At 41.2% G+C, this 17,091-nt stretch overlaps 1 protein-coding gene across 3 annotated transcripts; it reads left to right on the top strand.

Annotated features, from left to right (window-relative positions):
• Positions 1–619: 619 nt before the first annotated feature.
• Positions 620–16,857, top strand: N4BP1 (NEDD4 binding protein 1). Of its 3 annotated transcripts, none has more exons than XM_032701353.1 (7): positions 620–709; positions 4,098–5,863; positions 10,273–10,403; positions 10,789–10,885; positions 12,512–12,619; positions 14,085–14,192; positions 16,253–16,857. In XM_032701353.1, exons 1-7 carry the CDS (start codon positions 623–625, stop codon positions 16,572–16,574), a joined length of 2,619 nt encoding a protein of 872 aa, XP_032557244.1. In that variant the 5' UTR covers positions 620–622; the 3' UTR covers positions 16,575–16,857. The 3 variants fall into 3 exon arrangements, with proteins under 3 accessions (XP_032557244.1, XP_032557243.1, XP_032557242.1); XM_032701351.1 differs by lacking the exon at positions 620–709 and adding an exon at positions 1,317–1,701; XM_032701352.1 differs by lacking the exons at positions 620–709; positions 14,085–14,192 and adding an exon at positions 1,295–1,701.
• The last annotated feature ends 234 nt before the right edge of the window (positions 16,858–17,091 follow it).

Here is a 17,091-nt window from a genome sequence, read left to right as displayed (position 1 = left end):
TGGTGTAACACGCAAGTAGACAAAAACAAAATATGTACATTTAAATACGCGACAATAAAATATTTGTCCTGCCTTCAAAGGCTATATTTAATGAACAGCTACTCCAATCTAACTTCACAGGGATGCTAAAGAGGTGGACAAAACAAGTGGGAAGCCAGTAGTCTGGAGGGAACTAGGAAGATATTTACCTGTGTCTGAGAGGAGATGAAAGGAGCTGAGACATTTACTCCTTTGTACAACAGCTCGTCTGTATTGTCAATCCCAGGCACTCAAAAGTCTACCGCAGCCCCAGAGATACTTTTTAAGAAGTAATGTTATCCTTCACATCTCGTTTTAAGAGTTTTTGGGGGGAGAAGTTGTGACTTTTTTTTTTTTTTTAATTAAAATGTGTCCTCTTTGTTTTCCAAGCTATCAGAAGTACCGATTTGGGGATGGGGGCTACACTGCTGTCCCCTGCCACCAGGAAGGGATTAAACTTGTCCTTGTTTTTAAATGAAATCCAAGAAGGCAATCTCAGAACTGGGCCAGGAGTTCAAAGCAAGGGCCCGGGTTGCACAGACTGACACGAGGAGGTTCCTGTGCCCCTCCGTGAGGGCTGTGCCGGGCGATAAGGGCACCAGACATGGAGCTCCAGGAGCGAGCCCGGTGGAGGACTACGAAAATGTTTAGGGGACTGGAGCATCTCTCTGACGAGAAAAGGCTGAGGGAGGTGAGACTGTTCAGCCTCGATAAGAGGCGACTGAGAGGGGACCTCATCAGTGCGTATCAATATCTAAACGGGGAGTGCCAAGAAGATGGAGCCAGGCTCTGCTCGATGAGGCAGAAACTGATGCACAGCAAGTTCCACCCGAACGCGAGGAAGAACTTCTTTATTGTGCAGTGACCGTGCACTGGAACAGATTGCCCGCAGAGATGTGAAGTCTCCAGCACTGGAGACATTCCAAGCATTCTGGACACAACCCTGAGCCAAGCGCTCTGGGATGACCCTGCTCGAGCGGGGAGGCGGGGCCAGGTGACCGCTGCGGCCTCTCCCGGCCTGACCCACCCTGGGACTCTGAGGCGAAGGGCGGGAGGCCCCGCCCCACGCCCCCCGCGTGCCGCAATGTGGGCGGGGCCAGAAGCGGCCGGGGCGGGGCCTGGAGGCGCCGTGGGCTGGGCCATGCCCGGCTGTGGGCGGAGCGACCCCGCTGAGGGGCGGGCCCGTGCCCGGCCGTGGGCGGGGGGATCCCGCTGGGGGTGGGGCCATGTCAGGCCGTGGGCGGGCGATCCCGAAGGGGGCGGGGTCATGTCTCCACCGCCCTTGCTAAAGATGGCGGCGCCGGCGGGGGTGGTCCCTGCGCGGCCCCGGCGCGGGGCGATGACGCGCGGGCCGGAGCGGAGGGCGCGGTGATTCCCGGTGTTGTGGTTCCCGGCGTCGTTGTTTTTTCCCGGCGCGATGGCATCGCGAGCGGCCCCGCGCTGATGGCGGCGCGCCGGGCACCGCGCGGCCCCGCGCCCGCGCCCAGGCTGGACGAGTTCACGGTGCCCGCCGAGAAGAGCCGGCTCCTGGAGCGCAGCCGGGGCCGCATCGAGGGCTTGTTCGAGGTGCAGCTGGCGGTGCTGGGCGCGCAGGGGGACTGGCGGCCCGCGCTGTCGCCGCCCGCCGCCGCCAGGATCTGGGTGCAGCTGGCGGGCGGAGGGAAGGCCGTGAGCAGCGCCAAGGTACGGGCCGGGGGGGCGGGAGGGACCCTGGGGCCGGGTCGGGCCCGCGGGGCGGGGGGAGAAAGCGTGGGGGAAAACCCGGGAGCCCCAGGAGGAAATGCTGGCATGGCAGGTGGGGGTGTGCCCGGTGCCAGGGAGTCTCCGGCCGTGTTGACACAAGCGTAGGGAATAAAGCGAAACAATCCGGCTGGGAGGGGCAGAGTCCACTGGTGTGAGGCGCTCCTGCCCGCGGCTGGGGACGGGTCACACCGGGGCCGGGCTTTGTTGGAAAGCCAAACTTGGGATGTTTCGCTTTCCTTCTTCCTCCCTCGCAAAGTCAAGAAATCCCTCGGAGTTGTTTGGGCGTTGCCATGTTTTGCTTTACGAAGTTCACCTATTCTGTGGCATTTAGTAGCTCGCTAGCGAAGCTTTCAGTAACAGAGCTGATATTTCCTTAGTTAATAGTGGTCAGAGCCCGCCCGCTTCCCCAGGCTGTGTGCTGGAGCAGATGGCTCTCCTTGATCCATTAAAAGAGTTAAGAGTTTGTCTCTTAACAGTAAACGCAGTCTGTTTGTCTCAGACCGGGACAGCGGTTGCTGTGAGGTATCTTCAGCGTTAAATGTCTTGTACAACGAACACTTGGGGGGAGTTTCTCAGCAGTAATGCTGAAATTAGTATTACTCATAGCGAACCTGGCAAGTAGAGCTGTTTGAGTCATGTGATGAGAACTTGGTGTGAGCGCTGGGTGGGCTGAAGGTACCTTTCAAAACCAAAATCTCGGCATGTGGGTGTTTGTCCGTCTGTTTGTTTAAATACAGTTAGACGTTATGGGGATCCTGAGCATGTATTTTGGGACTTAATTCACAGACTTGGCAGTCTGCTTTCAAAAACTTGATCCCTTAACTGTGCAATGCATAAGACTTGTCAGGAAAATACTGTAAGTATTGAATTATTTGACTGGCGTTTACACTAAACCGCTTTGCATGGGCTCAAACTTCAGAAACTGTTACAGGTAGCTGTTCTTCTTCTCCAGGCGTCTGCAGTACAACTTCCTTTTATTTTAAGGAAATCAAAGCCTGAAATAAATAGCACAAGACTTCAGTATTCTAATTGCAGCTTTTCCTAACAACATACAAGATGTTTTCTACATCTGATACTTTAAAGTGCATGAGAAACTTGACTTCACTTGCATGTAGAGCAGTTTTCAGACACTGTCTGGAGGAATGTAGTCAACTGCATATCTTTATTGTCTCCCTTTAAAGGATTTGATGATAGCAACTTGTGGTTTAATTCATCAGTCACATGCAATACGTTCATCCTTCAGTGCTGCTTAATAAAAAGAAGTTCCCAGATTTTGAATATCCTTTTTACCAATTCTGTTGTCCTGTTGCTCTGCAAAAGCAGTCATCTGATGACTAAGACACGGAAAGTAATCCTGTGGCTTTGCTGCAGAAGCAATTTGTGTTCATGTGCCTTGATACCTGTGTGATGATGTAACTCAAACTCAAGGAAGTGGTGTTATGTTATTTGTTACCTTGTATTGGCTTTGAGTTCCATTTAAAAGAAGTTTAGTTTTTGAGAGCAAAGGTAGATACTAAATGTGGTGCACTTGGGAGTCTGTGAATACAATGACTGCAGTTTAGAAACTGGTTTCACTGCATTACAGAATTTTAAGCACAGAAAAAGACAGTTTGGGGAAAAATAATGCTACCTGAAATAATAAATAATACACTGTATTGCAGAGTTTCGAACTTTTAACACGTTTATAACAAGGCAGTGTAGTGAATTTAACTGCAGTAACTTTTAGGTGGCAGAAATAGCACTGGGATTTTTAATTATTTTTTTTATCTTTGTAAAACCAGAACTTCAGGAACCCAGAACTGTCTGGAGCCTGGAGTTCTCAGTCCTTTATCAGCAGCAAAAATATAGGATAGTTCTTGTTGGGATAAGCCTTGGGAAGTGTTCCTTAAAAACTGGTTTTAGAAGTTCAGATTTATGAACTAGGTTGAATTCTCCAGTGGCAGGCATTTGTTCATGAAGTGTATGTTCTCTTTGACCAAAGAATGTGGATGGGAAAATAAGTCTCTTTTGACTTGTCTTTTAAACTGTTTGAGCTACAACTGAAATACCCTGTTACTATCAGTTTCAAGTAAATTTATTTATAAACAACAGGATATAAAAAAAAGGCTTCAATAAGGTCTATTTAAAAATCATTTCAGAGAACTGTATTTTATTTCTGTTACCCAGTTTACTGGCAGTATTTACTTTCTCATTTACTTTTCTTATGCTAAATTTCCTTAATTTTCTAATGTACTTGTCCATTACTGACGTAATAAAAACTAACTGAATATATTGACTTTTCATAACTGAATATATTGGCTTTTCACAACTATTCACTCTCCTCTCTCTCCTTCTAGGAGTATATCAAGGGACTGTGTGAACCTGAACTGGAAGAGAAGGAGTACTACCCAAAGGACATGCACTGCATCTTTGTTGGTGCTCAGAGCCTGTTTCTCAACAGTCTTATTCAGGATACCTGTGCTGATGTATCAGTGCTGGAAATGGGATTACTTGTTATTAAGGGGGGTGCAGAAGCTGTTGTTATGGCTCAAAGTCACGTTCAGCAGTTTGTGAAGCTTTTTGAGAATAATGAAAGCTTGCTAAATGACAATGAATCTGAGATTAAAAAGCAATTCAGGCAATTTGTGGAAGCACATGCAGATAAGTATACAATGGATTTACTGATTTTGCCTAGTGCACTAAAAAGAGAACTCCTGGCTCTCACCCAGACTGACTTCTGTGAAGTGGAGAGCGATATCATAGACCTTACAGGTTCTGAAAGCCCAGCAGGGCTTGTACAGCACAGCGCTTCCAGAGTAGTTGCTCCAAACAGAGATGGAAGGGCAGGTGGTGAGGAAGCAAGAAACAAGGCTGGCACCCCTGTAACTGAGCTTACAAAGCAAATGGACACTGTGTTTTCTGATGCTCCTGAAACAAGTTTTGTTCCCATAAATGAATCTCTGCCAGAGGCAGTGGCATTTAAAGAAAGGCAGTCATGTAAAAGAAGATCCTCTGAGGAGGAGGAAAGGCTCTCTAAAAAGCAGTTCTCTTTGGAAAATGATCAGCAAGTGAAGCCTTCTTCACACCGTAGTCGTTCAGACAGTGATGCAGTTATTGATCTGCTTTCAGATAGGGATGCTCAATCAGATGATCCTACTTATTGCCTTAAAGAAGGTGATGATATCAGTGAAGAAATGGAATATAAGATTCTTGTGAACTTTTTCAGAACAATGGGGTATTCACAAGGTATTGTAGAAAAAGTTATTGGTATCCTAGGGCAATCTGTGGAACCGTTAATATTGCTGGAAGAAATTGAAAAGGAAAATTTGAAATTTCAAAAAGAATGTGAGCAGTCATCTCAAAAGCCTAGAACTGTCAGTCCTCCTTTAGAAAATAATGCAAGTAATTCACAAAAGGTAGAAAACAAATGTATTTCTAGGAAAAGTCCCCTTAAATCCAGTCATATTTCAAAGGAGACAAAAAATGAATATCACAAAGTAAGAGATGTACCAGACGTGCAAGTTGATGCAGAAGATAAAACGCATGCAGTGGTATGTAAACCTGCTTCCCCTTCCAGCAGAAATTCAGCTGTATGCTATAAAGAGAGAGACATTTACTGCCCTGGTAAGAGTCCCAGTTCAAGGTCAAACCATATAGAAAGTGATGGCAGGGTAACTTTCAGCACTGTACAAGCTGGAGCTCTAAAAGACATTGACTTTGTAGCCAGGGGGAGCTCAGATGTGCAGCGTGTCCCAGCTAAGAGTAAAACTGCAGTTCAGCAAAAATCTGCGGGGCCCTCAACTGTGCAGAACAGTCATCCTGTTTCTGAAGACAGACTGGGACACTGCAGCTCTGCTCAAGCAAAATCTGTCTACCAACGCTTTTCCCAAACCTCAAATTGTGAAAATTCAGTCCCAGACCACTTCTTGTCTTCACAAATACATCCTTCAAATCCCGATAGAGAGGCAGTGGGACCACACAGACATCATTCTGATCCTTCAGTTACTGGAGTTCAAAGATTTTTGGACTCTCTGAAGAAGCCATACAGACTGGAGTTGAAAAATGAACCTGGGAAACCATATTTAAAACACATAATTATTGATGGAAGCAATGTTGCAATTTCGTGAGTATTGTTATTTTCAGTTATCTCTTTACTAACAGTTCAGTGAACTTTCAAATGATATGGGGGCTAAGAGATTGCAGTGGCAAGTATAAAGTTTTTGCTGGCTATGTTTTTTGGTGAGCAACAGTCCTGTACACTGCAGGATTTGTCAGCTACTAGTAATGGTAAATCTTAATAATAAAAAATTGAGACTGAGAGTAGCCATCTTCATTGAAGAAGGTGCTGATCATGACTCGGTTTCACCATGTTCAGAGCCCAGAGCCCCCTCATGACTAGCAGCAATAAAGCTTCTCTGGTCAGTCATTTGAGAATTAAGGGTTTCTGTCATTTTATAGTCTTGATAAATTTAAAGGGAATGCCTAACATTATCCATAAGTCTTGACACTGCTTTAATTCAAGTACAGTGTTTTGCTACAGTGAATAGTTCTTAAAGTAAACATTTCCTCGTTCAGACTCTGTTATTTTGAAATGGTGATGCAAAAGTGCAAGTTGCAACTGAGTCATAAACTACCTTGAACTTTTAAAAATGCGTATTAGTGGAAGAAAGATGCAAATTGTGGGGGTCATGTGGGAAATAACAAATGTACTGCATCCTCTTGGTCTTTTTTTTTTTAAATATGAAAATACTTTTTTCGTCTGTGTGTTTCATGATCATTTCATGGGGTTTTGTGTCTGGATTTTTTTAACAACTATATATATCTGAAACCAATTAATTAAAAGATGGTGAATAAACATCTGCTTATTTCTGACTGTGAGACTACTGTAGGCAGTGGTGTCCTAAATTTTTTTGATTGAGCACCCCATGAATAGAGAAATCTTTGAGTATGCATCCCAATATATGTATATTTACCAACTATATGTGTGCATTACTGGAGTTCTAGTGTTTCCTTCATCCATGAAGTGGATTGCCTTGCACACCAGCTGGGGTGCACACACCCCATGTTAAAGTAGGGCAGAATACCTGGATGACATGTAGTCCCCAAAAAGAGGTTATATAACACCTGCTGCTCAACCAAGTGAAAACTTCTTATGAAACTTAAGGGACAGAGCTGCCTCAAAAGAGCAGAACCACTGAGATATTTAAGTGTCCTACTAAATAATCAATGCATGGGGGCCTGTTGGTTTTATTATGTAGGTATTCTGCAGCTTCCTTCTGGCTGAACAAAGGCTCATTATTTTCTTGCATATTAGAAAGTGAAGAATTGTTTGCAATTTTGCTTTGAATTTTTTTTGATTTTATTTCTCAGTACCTTGAAATTACTGACAACTGTTTCTATGCTTATGCTGGTTTGGGGTTCTTTTGATCCCTGAGTACCATGAGGTTTTGGTTTGGGTTGGGTTTTTTATGGGTGTGGGTATTAATGCATTACCTGCATGCTTAGACTAATGCTATATGGGTTTCTGATTCAGTGCTTGCCTCATGTCCTAAGTCTGGAAAACTACAAGAAGCTGTAGAATTTTTTCTTTTGACATGTGCAGGACATTGCTGTGTTGTTAGCTGTACTTTCAGTGTGCTTGTGGAATGAAAGAAAGCCCTGAGTTTACCCTAGCTGCTAAAAATTACCTCTTTTTGTATGCTGAAAACAGGTCTTTGGAAGCAGACTGAAATATCCAGATAGTTGTCGAGTTATTATAAATTAAATTTTATTAAAATGTGGAAGAAACTCAGAATGAAAGAATAATTGGATGGAATTATATCTTGCTAGAACAGTTTGTAAATGATATGTATTTGGGGTGGTGCATCCCCTGCCCTGCTCCCCTTCGTTCTTGAGTCTGTTCTGCAGTCACAAAACTTCTTGATAAGCCCTGACCAAACTGTCTGAGCAGTGAAGTGTCCCCTGACTCTGTCAGTTGGGCCATGAGGCACTCCCTGATCCTACCAGGAGCTCTTCCCTGGTAGAGGTGGGAACAATCAGAAACATCAGCTGCCCAGCCAAGGTGGGAAACAAAGGATAAGCAATTATCCTTGGAAGCCTTGGTGAGCCATTTACCTGAATTGTGGCACATTGTTACTGCACTTTGGGAGGAAGGCCCAGTGGTTACCGAGTTGGGTTATGGCCAGGATGCAAAGTCACTGATGACCAAAGTCAGTCATCTTGTGGCCCTATAAAGAGCTGTCCTGAGTGAGGCCCTTTGAGCTCTCCCTGTGAGTTGGACACAGCTCAGGGATCACAAATCCTCAAGTTTGTGATACTCAGAGGACTGACACTGACAGTGAGGCTCCCACACACCTCTCCACACTTCCTGAGGTGCAACCCTTGCCTTTGGGAAGTGCAAAGGGATTTGATGTGAACATTTCACTGAACCTGAGGTGAATTTTTCATAGGTATTTTACGCACAGAGAAGTAGGGGTACACATTGCTTTACCTGTGTGCATGTGAATTGGTTATGGTATGAGTGTTACCATCTCAAATCTCTAGTTAGGTCACTGTTATGACTGTAGTAAACCCTGTGGAATCACTTTGTAAATGTTCAAGTACTCAGTGATTAAGTACTGCTAAACCCTTCTGCACCCTTATCTTTTGCATTCCCTGCTTTGGTATAAATCATTCCGAATTGCTTCTAATTTGATCTTCCTTTGTATGCTTTAATTTGTGTAGTAAGTAATGAACTTTTCACAAGTTCACAAGAGTGAAGGTTAGCACCAAATTCCATATAGTTGTATTTTGACAAATTCACATTAAACCCTGCTTTTGCCAATACCTTTGATGGAGTTTCTTCAGCAGCCAAACTACTCATGTGTAACAGTACTTTAGTTACAAAACCAAAGGGAAAACATTGCATGTCCCAGAAGGCAACCTGCTGTTTGCTACTTTGTGCTGCTTATGATAATTTCATTCCTTTATTTGACTGTGCTTGACATCAAGAATGACTAATTTTATTAGGGCAAGTGTGGCATAGCATTTTTTTCCTCTGGAAACTCTGTAAGTCAGATCTTTTGCCTTTTATGTTTCAGAAGTAGCTTACTCATTTTTCTGCCCTTCTACATAAAAATTCCTCTCCGAATTCAGAGAACCTTAACAGATTTAAATTTTGATAAATTTATTTTAAAAGGAATTTACAAACTTGGAAAAGGATAAATGAATGCTACTAAAGGCTGAGTTTCACTGTAAAATATTTCCGTGGAAATCTTTTAAAGACCTTTTCGTTGGGAAGATGTCTTGGTAGGATAAACTAGAGTTTAAAGATAAGATTCCATTCAGAACTAACAGGGCTTACTATTAGGTTTATAATATGCAATTGCATATTAACTGGGAGAGCAGCTTCAAATACACAGACCACTCACTCACTTATTGTACCAAAAACTTCTGCAGTGACTTAAGATCTAACTCAAAACATAGACTGGGCACTATTTTGCAAGAAATGATTTGTCTGCTCATGCCTTCAGTGCTCAATCAGTGTGTCTTTTCTAGAAAAGCATATCTTTGTTTTGTCTAAGTGTGGCCTCTAATCTATGAAAATGTGCAGGGAAAAGTTTCTGAATGAAAACTGGATTATTTAAAGTGCTAATAGTGTTTGGTAAGAATTTACTCGGAAGGTGGTTTTGATTCTATCTTCTGTGCTTTATTTTAATTTTTCTATGATTCCACAGAAACTCAGTTCCCAGAGTCTCATTAGACAGTTAATTGCTAAAGGAGGCATTTGTGCCTTGTATAAATAGGCATAAAGGATCAGTGAGAATTCCAATTGGGAGGGATTTTGCAAGGTCATCAACTCAAATCTTTGTATCCCTCATATTAGGCAGTTGCTGATTTTCTGGAAAGTCACTTAAGTGAGTTGCAAAAACAGATAATGAGCATCTTATGTTTTTAAATGGAGGAAAAAGATTAACACAAAAATTAAGTGTTTTGAAAATTTTTCTTCAAAGAAATTTCATTGTTTTGCTTCAGAACAATAGCTCAGACTGTGGAAAGGAAGGGAGAAGAGGCCTTAATATCTTGAATTGTCAGAGAACTTCCCAGATGTAATCCTTGGTCAACCTTTGGTAAACCAAAGGCCTTCTATTTTGTAGCAGGACTGTTTTTGGAACTACCACAATATTGGATTATATGTATAAAATAATATAATATAATACATATACATGCGTAGTCAGTAGATGTCAAAACTGATCACTATTGGCCATTTTTTTTAAAGTAGAACCCACTTCTGATTATCCCAATATTGTTGTGCCCAAGAAACTAAAAGGAGCCTGATCTATAAAGTTGCCAAGTTATGTATCTATTCCCTTGCTGAGGATCTCCTTCCATTTATAAGATTCCTCATCTGTAACATCCATCTGCCTTTTCTTTTGCTGACGCTGTTTGTGTAACTTTCTCCTTCACTTTGCAAGGCTTTGTTCCATTTTCTTTGTATTCAGAGTAGTAAAACCTTTGTGAATTTAATCTCCCTTGTCTCTCTTTCACCCCCAGTCATGGTCTAAGGAAATTCTTCTCCTGTCGGGGAATTGCAATAGCTGTTGACTACTTTTGGAAGCGTGGCCACAGAAACATAACAGTATTTGTCCCACAGTGGAGAACAAGACGTGACCCTTACATTACAGGTGAGGGAAATTTCCTAATGTTTCTTAATTAAAACAGATTGTAACTATTTCTTGGGATACTTCTGTGAAGAATGAATGGAGAAGGAATACTTCATAAAACGTTAAGCACGAGCAGTCTGGCTGCTCAGCATGTGGGACTGGGTTTCCATATGCAGTGTGACACTGAAATGCTCTTTAGGCAGACTGGGGTGCCATAAGTGGAGGCCTTTTTGCTTTGGTTTTTGTTTGCTCTTTAATTTCTAGTTCTGACCTCTTCCTCCCCATTTTTATAGTATTAGCAGTTCTTCCGTTGTCAGTATAATTTCTATAGATAATTTGGTACAAAAATAGCCCATCTTCTTTGCTAATTTTATGTTAGACTAATTGTCAAATCATGTTTTAACAGAGCAGGATTTCTTAACACAGCTCCAGGATGTTGGAATATTGTCTTTAACCCCTGCAAGGATGGTTTTAGGAGCAAGAATTGCTGCTCATGATGACAGGTACAGAATATAAATAGTTTTAAAATCTTTTTAAACATCTGACTAATGGTTGTAAAACCTTAATGCTTCATGAGTGGTTCTATTAGCAAGTTCTGCAACCTCTGTAGACAGAGCTGTGATCCAACTTAAGACTGAGCTCTACATCTGTTGCATTATTTTGCTGTTGTAAGAAACATCCCTGTGTATTCAGAAGGTCATGGGAAATGGCAAGTTTTCATGGCAATTTAAACAAAAAAACCACGGTAGTGGTTTTGTGCTTTCCTGATCATCAGTCTGTCCCTAAATTGCCTTTTATGTTGGGGCATAACTCAGTGACTGATCAGGTACAATTTAGCTCCATTTTTTTCTTGATGCCATGGTGGCATAAAGACCTTGCTGTGTATTTGGAGCAGTGTATTTGTAACAGTAAATTTCGAAGTTAATTTGAGCACCAGAGATCAGCTTCAAAATGTGGGGCTCATCTTTCAGTTAACAAAACAGTAGAGCTTTAGGAGTTTGTGTTGTCAGAGTTTCCTGGTACTTCCTTTTGCCAGATTTTCCCAGTCTTGAGACCCAGTTAAAAGCACATGCTGCTTCAGTTATTTGGGTTTTCTTTTTTCCACAACCAGTTTTCCTGATTCTCTATGGATGCACAGCTTGCAGCTTTGAAATTGTTTCGCAGATCAGTTTGCTGGATTTTGGTTTCTTCCTTCCTACTAATAACCACTCCTACTTTATTTTTCTGACTACAAAATTGTCAAGTTCTTGTGTCATGAGCATGTCTATTTTTGTTAGATTGCACAATCCAGTACCTGATTTCAAAACTCTGATATGCAAGAGTATATAGAGTGTACTTAATTTATCTCCCTTGCTAAAATATATTGACTCTGATTTCTTAACTATTAACCTTGTAGCAAAAAAAAAAGTGCCAGGCAACCAAGTTGGAGTTGTTTGCACAATAATGTTTTACGTACACCCAGCCTTTCCAATAAAATGCTATAGGTACATTTTATTTACAGTTGAGATTACTGTGGAAATAAGTGTTGTGATAACATATTTGCACTTTTGTTACAAGTGCATGCTTTCCTTAAAAGGACACCATCTATTATCTCGTTGCTAAAATAGTTTCAAATGGCAAAAAGCTTGTTTTCAGAGAGGTTAAAATGAAAGCAGATATTGGGGGTTTTAATAAATTTTTGTCATTATTTATTTAACAACAACTTGTTAACAAGTGTTGACAGAACGAGTAACATGCACAGTACTGTCTTGCAGAACATAGATATTAATGCTAAGCAAAAAAGGACAAGGCAATGAGTTTGTGTTGGAATGTGTAACAAATATTGTACTGTTCCATAAAGCAAGCCATTTACCTCTTCAAATATTTAGACCATGAGGCTTGGGGGGGTTTTGCTTGTGTGGTTTGTTTTACGGGAAGAAAACCTCCCATAAAGACTCTGCTGCACTAAATAAATGCATGCTACTCAAAACATTGGTTATGGTGGGTCAAAACAGAGTCATCTCCTGGTAATCAAAGTGCTTGTTTTCATGCAAACAGATTGGTTTTGGATGATGAAGTGTTTAGTTTTCTAGATCTTTGGATCATTTTCAGCAAAGCAATCTTAATGATCTTTGAAATGATTTTTACAGGTTTTTATTACACCTTGCTGATAAAACTGGAGGTATTATTGTGACTAATGATAACTTCAGAGAATTTGTGACAGAATCATTTGCCTGGCGAGAAATTATTCAAAAAAGGTAATCACTGAATTTTTATGAAGTCTTGAAAGGCTGTCTATCTTTCCAGTTGTAGGCACTCTGCCTTCATGTTGGTTTGGGTTTTTTTATTTTTAATTAATCTATCAGGGAATTCTGCTAGATCTGGAGGAAGTACTATCTGTGTTTCACTATGTTGATTCATGGCCTTATACTCAGGTGTTGAGTAGTCTAATGTCCCTATTATTCATATGTTTTCTAATGTATGTCTGTTAATTGCTCACATAAATAGGAGTTTGGTGTAACAGCACAGCTATAGCACCTGTGAAGCTCAGCGTTGGATCCTGTTAGAGCACACACTTTGTAGTCCACTTTAACAGCCTTTCTTGTTTAAAAGTTCATTTTTTTTCAAGAAGACACAGTAGCTGATGCACACACAAAATCACTTCTGAGGTTGCAGAATCAATCACTTTTTACTCAAGTACAACAGATCGGTAGCTAAACAAAATGAGCACTTGCAGCATATCCGTGTAGCCATTTCCCTGCAAATGTTGGGTGTCCCCTGGACTGAGTTCACTTAGCTATCAAATATCCCTGTTGTTGGGTTTGGGTGGGTTTTGGTTTTTTCCCTTTCAGTTGAATCAGATCACTTTACTGTTAAGGTATAATAATCTGTCACTGAAACCTCCCACTGACATCTTCTGAGGGGACATCTGCTACGGTGACCAGGTCTAACGAAATAAGTAATTACAAATTGCCCTGGCCTCTCACAATATAACTGGGAGAACAGGGAGTTGATATTGCTAATCATGTAGGTATTTACACTGTTTCTTGAGTGAATTCTGCCCAAGTCAGGTTCTGTTCTACAGAACTGTAGCAAGAATACTTGGCACGTCATCTCGACTCTGTGGTTTCTTAAGAGCTTGTGTTAACATCTGCTCTTAGTTTTACTTCTGGGGAAATTCCGCTGCACCAAATTTTCTCGCTGCAGACAAATTTTAGTTTAACTGGTTTTTCTTCAATTTCCCCCTATCCCAAAATGATTCCAGAAAAAATAGCTTCATGTCTTAACTGTAAACAGCTAATGCTATGTTTTCTAGTTTTGTGGCTTTCTGGTTACGGGGGCATTTTAGCTACATGACTGAAGATCCTAACGAGGAAGGGGAGTTAGAACAACCAGAAAGTCTTCCTTAATCACCTGGAAAAGTCTATCCTGATCTTGCTACAAAAAACATACAGTCATAAAACAGTTGCTGTCAAAAAAAAAAGGGGGAAAAACAAAAAGAGAAGCTCTGTGTTCTACAGTGTAATGGGAAGAGTTTTCAGTTCCCATTGGATTATTTTGACAGTGAATGCTGGTTGTATCTCAAGTGGGTTTACTAATTAAACTTCAGTGATCCCTGATGTCGTGTATAGCACCTACTCTAAGTTTGTCCTGTGCTACAAAGGTGAAGGACAAGGGTGTAGTCCCTTGTTATTTAATAATATTGAAAGAACTCTCTTGCAGGTTGCTCCAGTACACTTTTGCTGGTGACATATTTATGGTTCCTGATGATCCTTTGGGAAGAAATGGACCCAGATTAGATGACTTCCTTCGAAGTGAAGGCTGTTCTAGGTATAAGCACTGTTTTCACTTTTGAGACAGTTTTGATTTCACATTTGAAATAAACTGTTTACCTGGTTCACTCGAACACTGTAAAAGCACAGTAAAATGAAGTAGAAGCCCTGTATAATATATAGTAGCTTAACAAAAAACATATTTTTCCTGTTCAGAAACTGGTGGTGAATTTGTGTCTAATCAAGATGTCTCTCAGAACTAAGATAAGTAAGACAAGAACTTCCTTTGAGATTTGATTGTGGTGGCTTTCAAAGGTGTGTTAACAGCACACTGAGGTGCCAGTGGTTTGGGTATGTGGTAGTCAGACATCCTGCTAATGCCACTGATGTTATCTCAAACACTTTGGTGGTCACTTACTCACAGTGGGACAGTAGGTGCTACAGACACTCTGCACTCAGTTATTTTTTGTCACTGGAGAGGTATTTCACCTGGTGGTTGAGGGTACAGTATTGCTGTTAAAACAACTTCTGAGGCGTTGTTTTTAAATGCTTTTATATTTGAGTAATAATTATAAATATTAATGAACACATATTGTCCTGTAAGATTAACATACTTTTTAAATGTGCATATATTCAAAATATGAAATTGCTTTGCATTAACTACCAAGACTTGAAGATTAGTTTGCTGTTTTGCAGAATAATCTGCTCTTCTTTCACCAGCTTACGAATTATAAATGCTAATAATTCTGAGGAGTATTGAGAGAGTTTTTAAAAACAAGCAAGGTAATTAAAAATTGGCAATAGAAAAGGCCAATTCTTAAGCTATATTTAATACATGAATACACAGAATGAGGAAGAATCTCATCTATTAGAAACATTTGAGAAAAGTGAAAGATATACATACCAATAGGTCACAAGCTGATATGAAAATAAGCATGCTGACATTAAAAAAGCAAGTTCAGTTCTAGAACTCCAGTAGGAAATGCAAAGAAAATATTTAAGCTCTTTCACAAAACCCTTACGAGATGTTATTTGGACTGTTGTACCTGCCTGTGTCTGAGGAAAAATAAAATTCAAACTGTGTTCTCTGAGAGGTAAGTGTGATCACTGCAGGATTGCAGAGAGGCTTCTTTGTGAAGGCCTGTTAAGAGCTTGGTTTCTTATTTGTAAACTTGGAACTGGAACTGGCATTGGGGTTTATTTGGTTTCTGTTTGGGTTATTTGGTGTGGAGCGGGGGGGGGGGACAGATGAGACAGAAAAGCTGCCAGTGTAAAGAGTTAATTTTGTTCCTTCTCTGAGACTTTTCTACATGAGTTAAATGATGCAGAAAGCATAAATGGCACCAGGAATAAGATCAGAAACTAGAAGAATCTTGAGCAATTAGAGAGCCTTTCCACATGAGTAATGAGAGGTGTCATAACCCAAATGCTTTTAAAATAGAGCTCTGTAATTTACATACTCTTTCCCTTGGTGGTAGGAAACTAGACTGTAACATGAGTTCCAGTTCACATTTCTGTGTTATCTGGTGGCATCTGAAGTAGACTGGGCCTTAAATTTTATAGTGCTGCCAGTTTGTAGAGTAGCAATAACTTTTCAAAGTCTGAAATGAAATCTCAATAAGGAAGAGTGTTCAGATCCTGACATTGCTAAAAATACTTCATTGCTCCATCAAGGATGTTATACAAGGGAATGATCTAAATGTGAGCACAGCTCACAGTCAAGAGCAAAAATAGGTGAGGAATAGTCTCATGGAGCATCTGGAAACCCCTCTGGTCTGTCAGTATTTTCAAATGTTCTGAATCAGTGTATATGTGTTCAGTGTATTTTTTTATCCATACCTTCATAAATAAGCTTTGACTGTTGCTGTATCCTGTCAAATAAAGCACTCACAGCACATTGAGCTGATATCAATGTGCTTAGTTGTGCCGGATTCAAACTGAGAACTGCTAAACCTTCTGTTTTCTTTCACTTTGAAAGAATGCTTGTCATTTGATTCCAGTCAGGAACTAGCTGAGCAGCAGTGAAGTGTAAGTTAGACACATTTCTCTCTTGTACGGAGGCTACGGCCGCCATCTCCTTTAGCTTAATTTAATAAAAACTTTTATTTTGTTCCACAGGGATTTTCGTTCAGCACAAAAGACTTTTCAGAGCAGTGGACAATATTCTTCTGAGACACCTTTCTTCATCCCCAAAGCACCCAGCAGCAGTCGACAGCCCGAAGGCAGAGCACACGACGGCCGTTCATCGCCGTGGCTTCCGCTGGAAGAAAACGTAGAGACTCATCCACCACAGAGATCTGCCTCAGAAACAGTACAGCTCAGAGAAGCCCTGATCAAAATCTTTCCTGATTATGATCAAAGACAGAAGATTGATCAGATACTGTCGGCTCATCCATTCATGAGAGATCTTAATGCACTGTCAGCCATGGTGCTTGACTGAGTGTTGTAAAAAGCTTTTCTATCACAGCTGATCTGACTAACGAACATCAGTGTGAAGAAAGATGTTGCTCTGTTATGCTACCTTGTGAATATTCAAACCCTAATTTTATTTGTATAAAAAAAAGATATTTTTGTGTATGTTCTGTTGCTAATAGACTGCAGGTTTTAGTAAATTAAAAACTGCTGCTACTACAGGTTTGTAGTAATATTTTCTATGAAAAACCCCCAAATCTTCTCTTTCATTTGAATTGCTTATTAAAGCAGTGGCAGTACTTACTTTTAAATGGGCTGTTAGTACTTTTTTTAAAATCCTTTTCCCAGAAGGGAACAATCCTGTCCGTTCAGAAAGCCCCGTGTGTGGGAGCAGCGGGCTCGGTGCGCTGCCCCAGCTCTGCCACCAGGTGGCATCAGTGGCACCGTGAGGCTGCCCGGGAATGCCGCTCCCACTTTTGGAAGTGCTCGGGATGCTGTAAGGAAAGATTGAATGCCGAGCAGGAGGAATCAGTAAGGATGTTATG

The sequence above is a fragment of the Chiroxiphia lanceolata genome, chromosome 13 (genome assembly GCF_009829145.1).
Source record: "Chiroxiphia lanceolata isolate bChiLan1 chromosome 13, bChiLan1.pri, whole genome shotgun sequence".
In the NCBI taxonomy this organism is placed as follows: Eukaryota; Metazoa; Chordata; class Aves; order Passeriformes; family Pipridae; genus Chiroxiphia; species Chiroxiphia lanceolata.
This window is presented reverse-complemented; position numbering and strand designations above follow the sequence as displayed.